General features: G+C 45.5%; 1 protein-coding gene across 5 annotated transcripts in view; it reads right to left on the reverse strand.

Annotated features, from left to right (window-relative positions):
* EFCAB13 (EF-hand calcium binding domain 13) overlaps positions 1 to 16105 on the reverse strand; it is a 110739-nt gene that overhangs the window by 601 nt on the left and 94033 nt on the right. For 4 of the 5 annotated variants that reach the window (XM_081837543.1, XM_081837542.1, XM_081837545.1 and 1 more), the window contains 11 exons: positions 15342 to 15404; positions 12486 to 12590; positions 11156 to 11227; positions 10380 to 10464; positions 9175 to 9251; positions 6722 to 6865; positions 5897 to 5968; positions 5356 to 5473; positions 4274 to 4470; positions 2038 to 2225; positions 836 to 940 (listed from right to left, as the gene is read on the reverse strand). In XM_081837543.1, the coding sequence (XP_081693669.1) occupies positions 836 to 940; positions 2038 to 2225; positions 4274 to 4470; positions 5356 to 5473; positions 5897 to 5968; positions 6722 to 6865; positions 9175 to 9251; positions 10380 to 10464; positions 11156 to 11227; positions 12486 to 12590; positions 15342 to 15404 (1226 nt within the window). The remainder of the gene's footprint in view (positions 1 to 835; positions 941 to 2037; positions 2226 to 4273; positions 4471 to 5355; positions 5474 to 5896; positions 5969 to 6721; positions 6866 to 9174; positions 9252 to 10379; positions 10465 to 11155; positions 11228 to 12485; positions 12591 to 15341; positions 15405 to 16105) is intronic. The other variant, XM_081837544.1, reaches the window with a different exon arrangement.

Raw genomic sequence — 16105 nt, forward strand, 5'->3', positions numbered from 1 at the left:
TTCACCGTGTGCTCAGAAGTGCAAAATGATGTCATGCACATGCGCAGAAGCGGCGAATCGCAACCGCTGCAGGTTGTGTTCTTTTCATGTTGTGAATGGGCCTCCGGAACGGATCCCATTCGCAACCAGAGGTACCACTGTAATGGCTAACGGCAAGGGAAATTTTATGCAGGCGGGAAGTTAATCGGCGTTCCCTAGTCAGGCATTCTTCCCTCTATATAGAGTAGAGTGTGCTCTAGCCCTGCCTTGCCACTGTGTCCCCCTGCAGGCTCCAACAGCACACTGTCCACACATTGGGAGAAGATATGAAGGAAGAAAGGCTGCCAAACATGCGTAGACTGTGCTCACTGCAGCTTACTGAAATCGGTGGGGCAAGTTAGCCATGGATCCAGCTGAAGCCCCATTGATTTCGGCGGGACCCGGGCAGCAATCCTGTTGCCACTCTGCCAGGAGAAAGTTCCATTCTACTTGGACATGTTAGGATTCCACCATATGGACATGTGGCTTAGACAGAACCCAACCTACTCGTTGGTTCATTTGGGATGATTTTCTTTCTCATGTAAGGACTAAAGAACACAGCTTATTGCCCACCTTCAACGCATGAGCATCTATGGAGCAGTATACTAGAGTGGAAATCTTTTGGCAACTCCTGGTCTTTTTATAATCTATATTGTTGCAGGGAATGTGGGCAGGCGGACAGCTTTGGGGATCTTGTTATCATTTCTATACGTTTCCTTTTTCCTGTTTGCATTTTTCTATGTTTGCTGGAAAATCACCACCACCACACACACACACAGAGAGAGAGAGAGAGAGAGAGAGAGAGAGACTAGCATACCTCCTGTCGGATCTCTTCCAGATTGTCGAAAGTAAAACGCCGCTTTCCATGTGTCAGCTGTGGTGTGAGAGTGAGGGAAAGCTTTTTGGGCTTGTTGGTTTTAGGCTGTACAGAAAAGAATGAAAGAAAGGAAAGGAGAAAGAAAACAAAATCTTAACCATCAAGCCTGGAAAGACCAGCAGCGGCAGCTAAGTCCCACACACCACAGTTCAGGGTAGGAGAGGGGTGAGGAAACTGCTGCCCCCTCTCTTCCTACTCTCTGTAGCATGGTGAGGCCTAACCTGGCCATCGAGAGCAGGTGGCAGCTTTGCTGCTCAGCTACTGTAGGTGGGCACAAGATGCCTCACAGCAAAGGAGGGTGGGTGGCCTGATACGGGGACAGAGCTGCTGCGCCAGGCACAAGCACCGCAGCCAAGGTGTGGCTCCTTCTGGTGCAAAGCAGGGCTCAAATGAAGGAGCCTACTGTGAGGGGTGCCTGTTTGTTCCCCCTCTCAATATTGCGCCCTGCACGCCTCTGACTGGCAGCACAAAAAGTGTTAGCACATTCCCACCCCCCAATTTGGGAAGATGCCCATGCACATGTATTAGTGCTCAGCAAAAAGATTAGTTCTGAATTATAGAGATTGAGATCTAGTAAGACTTAGCTGGGTGTGATTGGCAATGAACAAAAATCATTAGGATCTGTTTCATATTTTTTTAAAAAAAATCAATCCATCTAGGTCTGTGCTGTATTTGGGGGAAATAAGGTGACGTACCCCCTTCATGGATTATTGCCTTGTTGTGGCGAAGGGGCTTGAATAACTTCAAGAAGCTCTGAGCTATGCCATGCAGGGCCACCCAAGACGGACAGGTCATAGCCGAGAGTCTAGACTAACTGTGATCCACCTAGAGAAGGAACTGGCAAACCACTCCACTATTTTGCCAAGAAAACTCCATGGACATAAAGTGAGTTTCCAAGGCATGCTCTGGTTCATGGGGTCACGGGGAGTCGAACACAACTAAGACGACTAAACAACAACAACAACCTGATGTAAATCTTCAGTGCCCACTAATCCAAACTAAACTAAACTGGGAGGCGCTGGAACCTCTTGTTCCTTGAAAATGGAGAACACAGACTAATGTGTATTCCAGAGTTTCATTGTGTGTGACGTTGGAAACAGCTGCTAGGTCTGAGCCTGTTGCAGAGGGTGTCTTGCTCTCACCTCTTGCTTTAGCCATCTTTTCTTATGGAAGAAGTGGTCCTCAAAAGAGGAGAGGGGCTCCTGCCTCCTCAGCTGTTCCAGCTTCTGGAGATTTTTCTTTGGCCTTCCCGGCGTCAGGCCATCTTGGTTGGGGATCAAGGGGAAGATGGGCACCTGAGAATAGGGGCTCTCTGATGGGGCGATTTTTTCTGGCAAAACAGGAAAGGAAAAAGGGAACCAAATGTTAGGAAAGGGAGTTCCTGAGGTAGGAGGGAAGCAAAGCTAGGTCTGGATCGAGCAGGAAGGCCATGGGGCTGTGGGGAGGTCTCCTGCCCCCTCAAATAACCCTGCCCTTTCCCCCTTGCACCCAGAAATGCCTTCCCAGAGAACACCTCCATGATGCACCCCTTCTTGCATCAAATTCCTCCCCCAAACCCACCTTTTCTACAAAGCCTATAGCACCAACCCCTAGGCCCAATATACTGCTGTAACAAAGTGTAAATGCATGGAATCGAACTGTGCATCCATTCATCCAGTTAGCAAATTATATGTTGAGTCCCTTGGGGCACAGACCTGTCCTGTGGAGCCAGCGTGGTGTAGTGGTTCGAGTATTGGACTAGGACCTGGGAGAACGGGGTTCAAAGCCCCACTCGTCCATGAAGGTCACTGGGGGACCTTGGGTCACTTATTGCCTCTCAGCCTGACCCATCTCAGAAGGTGGTTGTGGGGATTAAACGAGGAAAGGGAGAACCATTGACACCACCATGAGCTCCTTGGAGGAAAATGTGGGATAATAGTGCAATCAATTAATAATAATAATAAATGCATAGCACCATCTATGTGCATTACACGTAAATCAACAGCAACAGAGTTATGCCCTTCTCCAGGTAACCACATCCTAACAATGCTACATATGTATTAGGATAATGATATACCATATTTTTTGCTCTACAAGACTCACGTTTTCCCTCCTAAAAATGTGGAGGAAATGTGTGTGCGCCTTATGGAGCGAATGCAGGCTGCGCAGCTATCCCAGAAGCCAGAACAGCAAGAGGGATTGCTGCTTTCACTGCGTAGCGATCCCTCTTGCTGTTCTGGCTTCTGAGATTCAGAATATTTTTTTTTCTTGTTTCCCTCCTCCAAAAACTAGGTGCATCTTGTGGTCTGGTGCGTCTTATAGAGTGAAAAATACGGTATATATTTATATAAGAATCTATGGGAGTACATTACAGTGCATTTTTGTACAGCGGTACTTCGGGTTACATACGCTTCAGGTTACAGACTCCACTAACCCAGAAATAGTGCTTCAGGTTAAGAACTTTGCTTCAGGATGAGAACAGAAATCATGCTTCGGCGGCGCGGTGGCAGCAGGAGGCCCCATCAGCTAAAGTGGTGCTTCAGGTTAAGACCAGTTTCAGGTTAAGAACGGACCTCCGGAACGAATTAAGTACTTAACCTGAGGTACCACTGTATATTGTTTCTTTCCTCACATTTTTTTCTTTTCTTTTCTTTTCTCGCTCTTCTCTTCTGTATCACTTTATTTCTTTATAATAAAAATTCTTTCAGTAAAATAGTAATACCGAAAAAAGGAGGAATGGCTTATCTGAGAATATGAGAACCTGACCCCAAAACTAGTTCTCACAGTAAAGCAAAACCAGAGCAGGATTGCTAGTGGTCAGCACAGCACTTCACGGCCAACACTTCCTGTTTCCCAGTACATGACCCTGTGGTAATGACACTTGCATACATGAAAGGGTTAACGTGAGCCAGAAATGAGCTCAAGTTACCTTGGAGGACCTTCCTGGAAGAAGTAAGTAGCCACATATCTACAGCCTGAATAACTTAGCAAATGCAAATGCTACATGATTTCTTTTGTAATGAAGCCAAGTTCTTTTTTCTTTGTAATGAAACCAAGTACTTTTCTTTTCAAATTGTTTGGAACCTTTTCTTCCTTACTTTTACAGCCAATGGGTGGGGACTTCTTTATTGTAATTGCGGAAACCTCTGTAAGTAAAATCATTGCTTATTTGCAAAGCCAAGTGTCTGTGATTTATTCTAGCCTAAGTATTTTCATGGAGAACGTTTGTTTAAAGGTGGATGAAGGACAGATGTAAAATCTAACCAAGTTTTAATGTGCTTCATACCAATCGTCAGTGTGCTAAGAATCTTTTTTTGAACCCCTCTCTCTGACAGACCCAACTTTGTTCTTAGCAGCTACTTTTATCGGCCATAAACTGGTTACACAGGCGTTTTTCACCTCGGAGCTGTTCCACATACTCCTCCAACTCCTTGTCTTTCATGACGCAGATACGGGCAGCGCCAGCAAAAGCAGATAGGGAGGTGGATTTGGATTTTTTCATGGGACCTTTCTTCTGAGCAGACTTGCCCTCAGTAATGCTATCGGAGCGCCAAGCTTTCTTGCCAGTAGATTCCAGGAACTTTTGCCGGTAGTAGCTAGGAGGCAAGCAAAGGAACAACACTGAGACAAAGGCTAAACGTTAAAGAATGTGAAGGAACTGAACTCTGTAGTCCTGGGCTACTTGCGTGGACTTGAATATTATACATAGGAAAACATATTTTACTTGTGTGGACTGTTGCATATCATACAGGCTTATCTTTACTGCATATTTTCTTGTTTGTTCACTAGGGATGAGCCTGGAAATCTAGCTAAGGTCCTGAGGCAATGAAAACTCCACTGGATATGTGAGAGGTTGCACACTCTTCATCTGAAAGTGGGGGAATTAAAAACTCCAAACTTCATTGAACCAGTAACCCAAAATGTCTATCCCACAGTTCCTCCAAGGAGAGCTGTTCACCTAAGAGCCGCTGCCCCACTGCAGGCCAGAAACTGACAGCCAATGAACCAACACATGAATGAATGACTCAAGAAGGAGACATTTTCTTTCTTTCTTTCTTTCTTTCTTTCTTTCTTTCTTTCTTTCTTTCCTCCCTCTTTTTTGCCAAATCGTTTTTATCAATTTTCCAAATTTTACCAAAGCAAATTTAATACACCCCCCCTAAAAAAACTGGTTTTCTGCACTCCATCGTCGATGTGTCCATAGTTTCCGCTTCTTGCTGATTACTTTCCCAGTTATTTCAAATTCACATTCCATTCCCCGCAATTAACCTTACCGTATATTACAATTTTTTTGTAGTAAACAAACAAATAAACAATACAAAAACAACAACAACAACAACACTCAGTGAGTTTCATGGCTGAGCAGGGATCTGAATACTGATCTCCTAAAACCAGCATTCTAACCAAACTGGCTCCCTAATAAATAAATAAATAAACAATCAATCAATCAATCACACACATACCCTGCCCCAGTTTCTCACCTGACAATATTCACAGTGGTTTTCCTTGGCAGCATAGAAGTCTCCACAAGCTTTGACAAAAGCTCAAATAACAAGATCCCTCGGGCGTCAACAGTCTCCATGTCACCTTTCCTGGGGGCTGAGAGGAATGGGGGGGATACAGAGCGATTAGAGAAGCTCCCATTTCCTCAACCCTTTCAAGCCATGGCTATAACTGCTGCAGCTGGGGAAAGGAAGGAGAGGTGAGTGGCTTCGATTTTAATCCAGAAAACAACAACGCCGCAGATATCCATCTTAATGGCCACCACCAGCAAATTAGCCTTGTGTAGCTACAGACATCTTCCCACAGAAACTCCCAAGATGCTGCAGAGTTCATACAGAGAGAGCAGGGATCAGTCCTAGGACTCAGCTAAATTGGTAAAGAAAAAGTGTTTTATACACATTATAACGCTGTGGCACCAGATGGCGCTGTGGAGCTACGTTTTTGCCAACGCGATTTCTCATACAAAGTTTGAAAACGCTTCTTTGATGTGACCCTAAATGACAACATGTTTTATCTCACCTACGGCCTGGATGAAGCGGTTGCTGTCTGTGATGATGTTAAGGAAGTCTGTGAAATTCACCTTTCCATCTCCTGCAGGACAACACACACACACACACACACACACACACACACACACACACACACACACACAATAAAGAGCTGATTAGACAGCCTGAGACAGTGAATCACAATAATGAATTACTCCTAACAGTAGTAGCTGCTGGGCAACCTTGTCACTCTCAGACTTCCATTCATTCACTTGCATGTTGTGACTCAGTTCTGCGCATGCTGGAGAAGGGTATGTCGTTTTAGGAAGTAAGACTTTATTTTTGCAAATTTCTTCAGTTTTGGGGTCTGCTATTATATTTGTGACTGGACCACATTTAGCTTGGTAAGTCTACGTTTCATGAAGAAGCACATAAACTGCTTTCGGAAAACCAATAATTTTGCTTTTACCTTCTGAAAATGTCAAGTAACTCTAAATTATAACACATAACAAAGGGTTTCAACCTTTTTGAGCCCATGGCTCCCTTAACCAACTACATTCTTTCTGCATCACCCCTGTGGGGCTCAGGAGCCCTTGCCTGCAGAGCTGGCACCCTCTCAACCTTTCTTGAACACCTAATAATAATAATAATAATAATAATAATAATAATAATAATAATTTATTTATACCCTGCCCATCTCCACTCCTTCTGGAGTGTTCCCTCAGCCTCCTCTCCCCTCTCCTTGGAAGTCCTTCGGGCAGCTGTTCCTGCTTTCCCTGGTCTCTGAGCTGCCCACCCCACCCAAAAGAGAGCTGCCCCCCCCCAATATTTTGCTTCAGCTGCAGACAGCACTCACTATCTGTGTCTGCGTACACCAGCTCATCAAAGGCTTCCTCCTCGGTTAAGTTGATTCCCAAGTTATAGGCCGTGCTCTGCAGGGCTCCAAGGTCAATGGTTCCATCAAAGTCCTTGCTGAAGGAATCGTAAGCATTGCGGAATGCTGTACAGAAGTTTGAAGTGGGGGAAAGAAGAGGGAAGACTCAGGGGGAGACCAAAAAATGATTTGCTCAGAGAGAGAATCCGTGAAAAGGACTGAGCACCAAATTTATCCTTTGAATGCTCCCCACTTCTGCATTCGAAACCCCATGTTTACATAAAATTCTATCCTTAGTTCACTAGCAAAGTCAGTAGTCCTCAAGCTTCTCTGACCCAGAACCCACCTTTAACACAGACATGCATTTGGGGAACCATTTAATTATTTACCACACAGACTTCTCCCCACTTACGTGTGACCAACTCGAGCGCAAATGCATATAGGTGCAGCGCTGGGAAACAAATAATTTGATACAAACCCATAAGTGGCGGGAGAAAGCTGCTGGAGAGTCCTCATGGCTCACACTTTCATTTATGTCTGCGGGGGCCCAGAACATAACCCCCGTGTAATGGGGTTGGAAAAACACCTGTATATTTGTATGGTGTAACTGCAGCTATTGCACCCCCCCCCCTTAGATAAGGATGTGACTCAGCAGGGTTTCAGCTCACCCGTTGAAGACCAGTGGTCTAAATAGCAAGTTTCATTGCTTTCAATAAAAATGAATCTGTACTAACTTTGTCTAGATTGTGTCCCTCCATTGACTGATTAATCTACCATTGCTTTGCTACAATCCTGGAAATTGTTTCATGACGATATTGACTGCTGCAAGTCTTTCATGCAATGCGTGTATGTTCTTGCTTGCATTTCCCTAGCTTGTTTGTCTGCATGTTTAATCCTTCTCTCTTATAACTGAATTTGTATTTTAAAATTCAGTAAAATACATTTGTGAAACAAATCAAAACAAATGATATTGGGAAGCATGTGGGAACATTTATATAATTTAGCAGAGTTTAAAAGATCCCCTGTTTGAGTTTATGGAGCGACAAGAGGGGCTGCTAACTTGTTTGAGTCCTATCAATAATTATACCTTCCTGATGGACAATCCCTTTCTGTCCCTCTTAAAGAAAACACACATGAATCTGAATCATATTAACATAAGCTACTTTGTTTTCAGATTCATTCAGCTTTACAGAGTTGTTCCTGAAGGCAGTTTTGTCGATTGGTTGGTCGGTTGCTGCTAGGAGTGTTAACTGATAACTGCTCGGATGCAGTCTTCTCATGACTCACTACTATCTAGTATATAGTTTATCTGTTATAAACTATACCTAAGCCTGCCTTCAGGAACAACTCTGTAAACCTGAATGAATCTGAAAGTAAAGTAGTTGTTCTTGTTGTTTGGTCGTTTAGTCGTGTCCGACTCTTCGTGGCCCCATGGACCAGAGCACGCCAGGCACTCCTGTCTTCCACTACCTCCCGCAGTTTGGTCAGACTCATGCTGGTAGCTTCGAGAACACTGCCCAACCATCTCGTCCTCTGTCGTCCCCTTCTCCTTGTGCCCTCCATCTTTCCCAACATCAGGGTCTTTTCCAGGGAGTCTTCTCTTCTCATGAGGTAGCCAAAGTATTGGAGCCTCAGCTTCAGGATCTGTCCTACCAGTGAGCGCTCAGGGCTGATTTCCTTCAGAATGGAAAGGTTTGATCTTCTTGCAGTCCATGGGACTCTCAAGAGTCTCCTCCAACACCATAATTCAAAAGCATCAATTGTTCGGCGATCAGCCTTCTTTATGGTCCAGCTCTCACTTCCATACATCACTACTGGGAAAACCATAGCTTTAACTATATGGACCTTTGTTGGCAAGGTGATGTCTCTGCTTTTTAAGATTCTGTCTAGGTTTGTCATTGCTTTCCTCCCAAGAAGCAGGCGTCTTTTAATTTCGTGACTGCTGTCACCATCTGTAGTGATCATGGAGCCCAAGAAAGTAAAATCTCTCATTGCCTCCATTTCTTCCCCTTCTTTTTGCCAGGAGGTGATGGGCCCAGTGTTAATATGATTCAGATTCAGGTTTGTGGGATATAAAGCTGTCACTCAAGTCCAACATTCCACACCTAGGACCTCTCTGGTCTTGACCTTCCCAACCTCTGAGCAAAATAAAAAAGAGCTGTTTGGGTTTGTAGTATAAATTGGCCCTAGCAGAAGAATCTACAGCGGCTTTCAGACCTATGAGTAGGTTGTCTCCAGGGTCCTAAGAAGACTTAAGAGTTGCATCGGGGGGTAACCAATGTGGTACCCTCCATATGTTAAGAACTACAATTCCCATGAGACTCAGCCAGCATGGCCAATGGTGAGGAAAAATGGGAGTCATATATGGTCCACCATATCTGAAGGTGTTCCAGATTGGATAGCCCAGAATTATGTTTTGCAAACAGGAGAATTACCTTCCAGTTGTGGTTTGGTCAGGTTCCTTGCTGCTCTGGATTTGCCCATGTCACTGGGAGCCTCAGAAAACTGAATTCTGCCAGAAATACAAAGAAAGAAGCACAACGTTGATTAGCCGACTCATGGCTTCTCCAAACTTACCTTTTAATGTATTTTTTTTCTTTGTTGGAAGCCGCCCAGAGTAGCTGGGGAAACTCAGTCAGATGGGCAGGGTACAAATAATAATAAATAATAATAATAATAATAATAATTATGCCCTGCTCTTCCTCAGCAGAGGTCTGTGCTTTAATGCCCTGTGCCTGAGCATTTTTTTATTTAAATTTTTTCCTTGCGAAAGCCCACTTTTAAAAGCTGCATCATCTGTTTGGGTTTTCCACAAATTGAGGTTTGCTCCGATTGAGCTTTCAAGAGCAGGTTGTCTGGGTTTTGTTTTTTTTAAAAAATGTCATTCATTTGAGAATCCATTAATGGAATGAATAAGGTACTGGAACTTAAGAAGAGGCAGGCAACTTGGGATTAAAGGGGGATAATGGTCATTCCAAAAATCAAGAAGGATCTATCCTCCACTAAAACCATACAGATCAGTTTTCCCATACTATTTTCATGTCAATACTTGTAGTTCATTTAAATAAGGCGGTAAATACATTAAGACCAGAGTTAAGATAACGGGCCACATTCAACGCAGGGTGCTTGCGCAAGGAGAATTTCCCGACTCCTATTCTTTGCCATTAGGGACGCGAGTGGCGCTGTGGGTTAAACCACAGAGCCTAGGGCTTGCCAATCAGAAGGTCGGTGGTTCGAATCCCCGCGACGGGGTGAGCTCCCGTTGCTCGGTCCCAGCTTCTGCCAACCTAGCAGTTCGAAAGCACGTCAAAGTGCAAGTAGATAAATAGGTACCGCTCCGGCGGGAAGGTAAACGGCGTTTCCATGCGCTGCTCTGGTTCGCCAGAAGCGGCTTAGTCATGCTGGCCACATGACCCGAAAGCTGTACGCCGGCTCCCTCGGCCAATAAAGTGAGATGAGCGCTGCAACCCCAGAGTCGGCCACGACTGGACCTAATGGTCAGGGGTCCCTTTACCTTTACTATTCTTTGCCATTGCACCCCCTTTTCCTGAGGGTCAGGGGGCTCTCAGAAAAGCCAGAGATGTGGGGCAGGGCCCTGCAGTTAGGTAGAGGGAGCTTGCATTCGTGAGCCCTGACTAACCTGCTTGGTGCTTCTTGGTGGTGCCTCTGTGTCACCTTTGGAAACCTGATGGACTTTGCATGTAACTTTTTACCCACATAGGTTCCTGTGAAGAAAAGGAGATTTGCATAAACCGTCAGTGGTAGACAGGAACACCCCCGATGGCAAACAGAATGCGTGGACCTCTCTCCAGAAAACCTGTTTATTCAGCATTCCTTCTGATTTACTTGCACAAAATGTACACGGCGTTATATTTACAGTGGTACCTCGAGTTACGAACTTAATTCATTCCGGAGGTCCGTTCTTAACCGGAAACCATTCTTAACCTGAGGCCCGCTTTCGCTAATGGAGACTCCCGCTGCTGCCGGCCCACGATTTCCGTTCTCATCCTGGGGCAAAGTTCACAACCCGGAGCAACTACTTCTGGGTTACGTGGAGTTTGTAACCTGAAGCGATTGTAACCACTGTATTTCCTTGATTAAATTTATATCCTAGCCTTCCTTCCAAAGGATAGACTATGCTGAGTCTCTACTGACCATTTGTCCGGATTTGTTTATGGGGCAGTTATGTGGCAATGAACTATTATTATTATTTTTATTATTATTAGCATTTTACCCCGCTATTCAGCCCAAAAGCGTCTCTTGGAGGCTGTAGAACAGAAGTGAGGCAAGAAAGCTGGGAGGGCACTAAGCACTGCCATAGGCTGCAAAGCTACCAAGTCCAAGAAATGGGCTTTTTCCCAACCTGTTGCTTCTATATTTCCATCACCAAAGGTAAAACAACAACAACAAACTCACCCTCCATCTCAGAGCGGGCTAGAGTGACATTGCAAGCCCTTACAAACTCTTTCAAATTCACCGTCCCGTCCTCTGCAAGGCAAAACGAGAGAAGGACTTGAGAAAGGCCAATGTACTTAAAAACCCCATTGCAGAGAAAGAAGGGGGACAGCACAGCCTTACACGGTTTCCTTCCAGATTAAAAGGAAAAATGCCTCTTAAAGAACTGCATTGCAGTTTTCTTCACAAATATTCTTGTTACTGTTATTTATTGAATTTATATACCGCACTATACCCGGGGGTCTCAGAGGGGTTCACAGAATAAAATCAAGATATAAAACCACAAAACACATAATAAAAATAAAAACAACAACCCAATAGCCCCGCCAAACACATTTTAAAAGTGCATAGAATATAAACATAAACCACATTTCTACCTCACTAACATGGAGGAACAGATTCCCCAAGACAGATTATAGCAACAAGTAATAAAAAATAAAAATATTATTTATATGCTGTCCCTCTGACTGGGTTGCCCCAGTCAGTAGCCATATGCCATATATTTTATAACTGACTGTGTATGTATGTGTGTGTTTTGTGATAGACAGAAAGAGAGAGAGAAAGTGTGTGCCATTTAAAGTACTGGTAACTTAAAATAAAAATACAGACCGTTATAAAACAACAGTCATTTGAAAAAACAAGAACAGATAAAATAGCCTTAGCTCAGCTAAAAACAGGCAATCTGCCTCACCCTCTGAATGCCAACTGATATGTAAGGGTTGATACAAATTTCCAAAGGGCAAGGCCCAAAATATTGCCTTGAAAACAGCCTTTTGAAACTGAAGGCAGTAGTGACTGAAATCTATTTGTTCACAGTAGTCTGTAGAAAATATTATAATAACAGACCACATAATAATGGACAGATCTCCCGAAATATGAATCACTTTATTAAAAATTCAGAATGAATGGCAAACCTATGGAACTGCCTTGATCAGCCTTGGACTCCCAGATGTTGTTGGACTACAATTCCCATCATCCCTAGCTAGCAGGACCAGTGGTCAGAGATGATGGGAGTTGTAGTCCAAAAACAGCTGGAGACCTAAGGTTGAGTAAGTCTGTGCTAGAGTATGGTGGGTGATGGGTGGACTCTAAGGACTTGGGCAGGATTTGTGGCCTTGTTATCCCATCAGAGAGTTGTCGATGGATGTGCCACAAGAGAGTCATCCAGACTGTAGACTAAACGGCTGCATCAACCTGTGTGATGTGCAGATGTGAAGGTTTGGGGAGTCATATTTTAGAACTCTTAGTTCCATGGTCTAATGAAGATGAGAAGACCATGGGACACACTCACCATTCATCATTGCAATCTTCTGCGCTTCCTCCAGTTCTTCCTGCGTTAAGAAGATTCCCATGCCACCTAGGACAGTGTCCAGGTCGCTAATATCCACTTTTTCATCTTTCAAGGAAAAGAAATAGATGTTTCACCATATTAAACTGTGGAAAACTAATCCCATCTGGTGCCTCATTTGGCCCCACAACAATAATACCCCGTTTTACAAATGAAGAACACTGAAGTAGAGTAAGTTAATGCAGCAGAACTCAGACCAGTGATCTAGATTTCTGTTCCACCTTATGCCACACAGCTCACAATTTGAAAACACAATCCAAAGTGAGGAAGAGAAAGAAAGAGGTTTCGGACACTTCCATATGACCTGTTTGTCCAAAGTCTGGGGTAAGGTTACACAACATTACAGCTTTCCACTGCATTTTCCTGTTACTTTCCTTATTATATAAAAAAGTTTTGTTTAGGGTAGGAAGTAAGTTTGTTGTTCAAAAGTTCCTAATCAACTTTAACTGTGTAACCTAAATTTGCCAGCATGTGACTCATTCCCACCCCCAAAATAGTGGCAGCCTGGACGCACCCATTGTGTTTCCGGTGTTGTACACTGGATGAACAAGATCAAAAGTTATTCACGGAACTGTCTAGCATCAGTTAGCTTTCTGTCTCAGTTTACAAACAGTAAATTTAAATGTGCGATAGTCAGTGGCATAGCAGGTGTGTGTGTGCGTGCCATAGGGGCAGTTGCCCAAGGCGCAAAATTGTTAGGGAGCGCAAAATTTCAACATCTGGTGTTGCCTCAGTACAGCTGTGTGTTATCGCTGGGCTCCATACAAACCAGGAAGTGACCTCTCTAGACAACAGAACAACTCTTCTTTTCTTATCTCTGGGGCTGCAATCTTCGTGGTGACACGGACGCTGTTTGGCAATTGAATGTGCATTTGCACTCTGTCCATTTCCCTCCCACCCACTGCTTCTCATGGCCCCAGAGCTGGCAACCCATGCTACGCCACTGGCAGTGGCATATTTACAACCCATCAGAAGTAATGCCTATTTTTATTCCAACTACATGCGCCTTAGACTGTAGCCGTACATCAGTTTTAATCCTCAGCTTCCTCCTCCAAGAGTGGATATTTCTACTTCCTCCCTTTTAATGAATTCCCCCCCCCCTTCGTACATTATTCCTTTTCCCAGCTTCAGCAGCTCTGACTAGCATAGTTAGGAGATAAGATGGCCAGATGCAAGAGGGCTCCTGGGCCTTTAATAGTCACACAAAAGTGGGAAATTCAACAGGTATAGCTTGCGTGGCAAGTCCCCTCTCCCATGTGAAATGAAGACACTGGGCACATTATTTAAGGTTAATGGGCATAAAAAGGCCACAACTTTATTGATTACAGAATTGAAAGGTATTGGCCTTAGGCATTGGCTCCTATCGACTACCCGGCATGGAGACCGGGAAGGGTTATCCACAAGCCGTGGGAGTCCGGTTGAAGTACGCCAACTAGGATCCCACGGGTGTCACCGCTTGGGGGCGTGCCGGAGGCCCTTACCTCCCTAGGTTTCGGACAAGGCAACGCCCCCCCCCCGAGTCCTCTACCGGACTACCCTTTTCCTTGGGGGAAGGTGATGGCGCTTCCTTCCCCCCCATTCATTTGCATAACAATTAACCCCTGCCAATACCTAACCGCCAATACCGCGGATGTTGTGACGTTTGCTACGAGGTAGGCGAAAAAACCAAAAGGCTAAGAGTGCGCCAAATTGGAAAAATTCCTACCAGGCCCCTTGCGGCGACCAACCAGAGTCCATAGCAAGGTCATAGCTAGCTAAGCCTAAGGGTGGGTGGGATGGGAAAACCGCTCAGCTGGAAAGGGGAAAGAGGGCGGTCCCTGGGCGTGCCTGGCCTTAAGTAGGCTAGGCCACGCCTCCCCAGCCCGCTGATTGGCAGGCCGGGTCGAAGGCACGCCCAGGGATTCCCTGGATCTCGCGGGGGCAAAAGGCCAGCCCCCACGTGTGTGGGAGGGGGTAGCCCGCAACCCCCTCTCCTCCCAAGCTCAGAAATGGCTTTGCCACACAAATTGCACCTGCCCAAATGCCATTCTCGGCCCATCTTTTAAAGGTGCAGGAAGGGGCCCAGTCCTCTTTTGCATCTGTCCACCCCACTGAGAGGAAAAACAGAGGCAATACAATGTGTCAGTGGATGCTTTCTGTTCTGCCTTCCTTGAAATGCCTGCAGTCCTCATGAAGATTGAAAACGGGGCTTTACATCACCCCACTCTGCCCAGATTTGATTCTTCTTATCATGCCTATGGTTTCCAGTAAGGGAAAATCCTCCCTGGTCCACAGAGCGAGTGGCATCAATGAACATGCAACATACTCAGGGCTGTCTTAAGCATATGCGGGGCCGAGGTGAAAAGATCCGCCCAACGCGCGTCCCCCCAGGTTGCCCAGTCCCAGGCAGGCAGGAGGGAGGAGCCAGCCGGCCGCCTCAGAGTCTTGTTGGCTCGGTCGCCCCCGAATTTGCGGCGCAGAGCCACCTGCAGCAGAAGAGCCCGCTGCGGCACTCTGACCGATGGGTGGGCTCTTCCCCGGACTCAACTCTCAGCTCCGGACTCTCAGCCTGGCGCCCCTGAGAGCCTGGCGCCTGGGTGCCCCACACCCCTAGTGCCTATGGGTAAGACGGCCCTGAACGTACTCTGGCTAGAAGGAAGAGAGGTGGTGGTGAGGAGTCATGGCACCATAGCTGAGAGAAGAACGCTTGGGGTCAAGGCAGACCCACCTTAAGGGCCTGGGTGGGTTAAAAAGCTTGCAAGTCTTAATCTGGAAAATAACCACTGCCTCTCCATTTTCCATGTGAAGGTGAAAACTCACCCTGAATACTGGGGAGGTCTTGAATGGCCCACATGAAGTCTTTCATATTCACAGTACCATCCTCTGTAAGGCAAAAAGATTAATTGGGATGGGGAAGAGAGACCCATGCTGATGCTTCCCCCACCATATCCCTGGATGAATTCTTATATTAATTCATATGCTGTCAGTACCTTGGTTTTCGAGCGTCTCAGAAGCCGAACGTTTTGGTTTTCGAACACCAAAAACCCAGAAGTAATTGCTTCCATCTTCGAAAGCTTTTTGGAAGTTGAATGGCTTCTGCTACATGTTTTTCTCCATTGACTTTGGAGAACGCCCTCTGTGCTTTGGTTGTCGAACGTTTCGGAAGTCAAACGGTCTTCCGGAATGGATTACGTTCGACAACCAAGGTACCACTGTATTTCTATCCCTGGAAGATGAAAGCAGTTGTGAGAAAATATGGGAGAATTGCAATTTGATGGTGATGCTGACAACATGGGGACCTTTCATAAATGTCCATGAAGGAGAAAAGGCAGTTAAACATGAAAAGCACCTTGGAAGCGTCCTAATTGCATGGAGGATGGGCAGTGAGTGGCTGATTATTCCACCCCCCATCCCTGGCTTTATGTAGTCCCCACCCCGCAAAAATTCAAAGCACCCTCCCTGAGTTGCTTTTCCAAGCATGGGAGAAAGAGATGATGTCGATATATTTTCCCCCTGAGGGTGAAAAGCAACCCAGGGGGGAGAATTTTGAGTTGAAAAAAATGAACAGGGGGAAAGGGCCATAG

Source organism: Podarcis erhardii (assembly GCF_964252035.2).
Source record: "Podarcis erhardii genome assembly, chromosome: 13".
Lineage (NCBI taxonomy): Eukaryota > Metazoa > Chordata > Lepidosauria > Squamata > Lacertidae > Podarcis > Podarcis erhardii.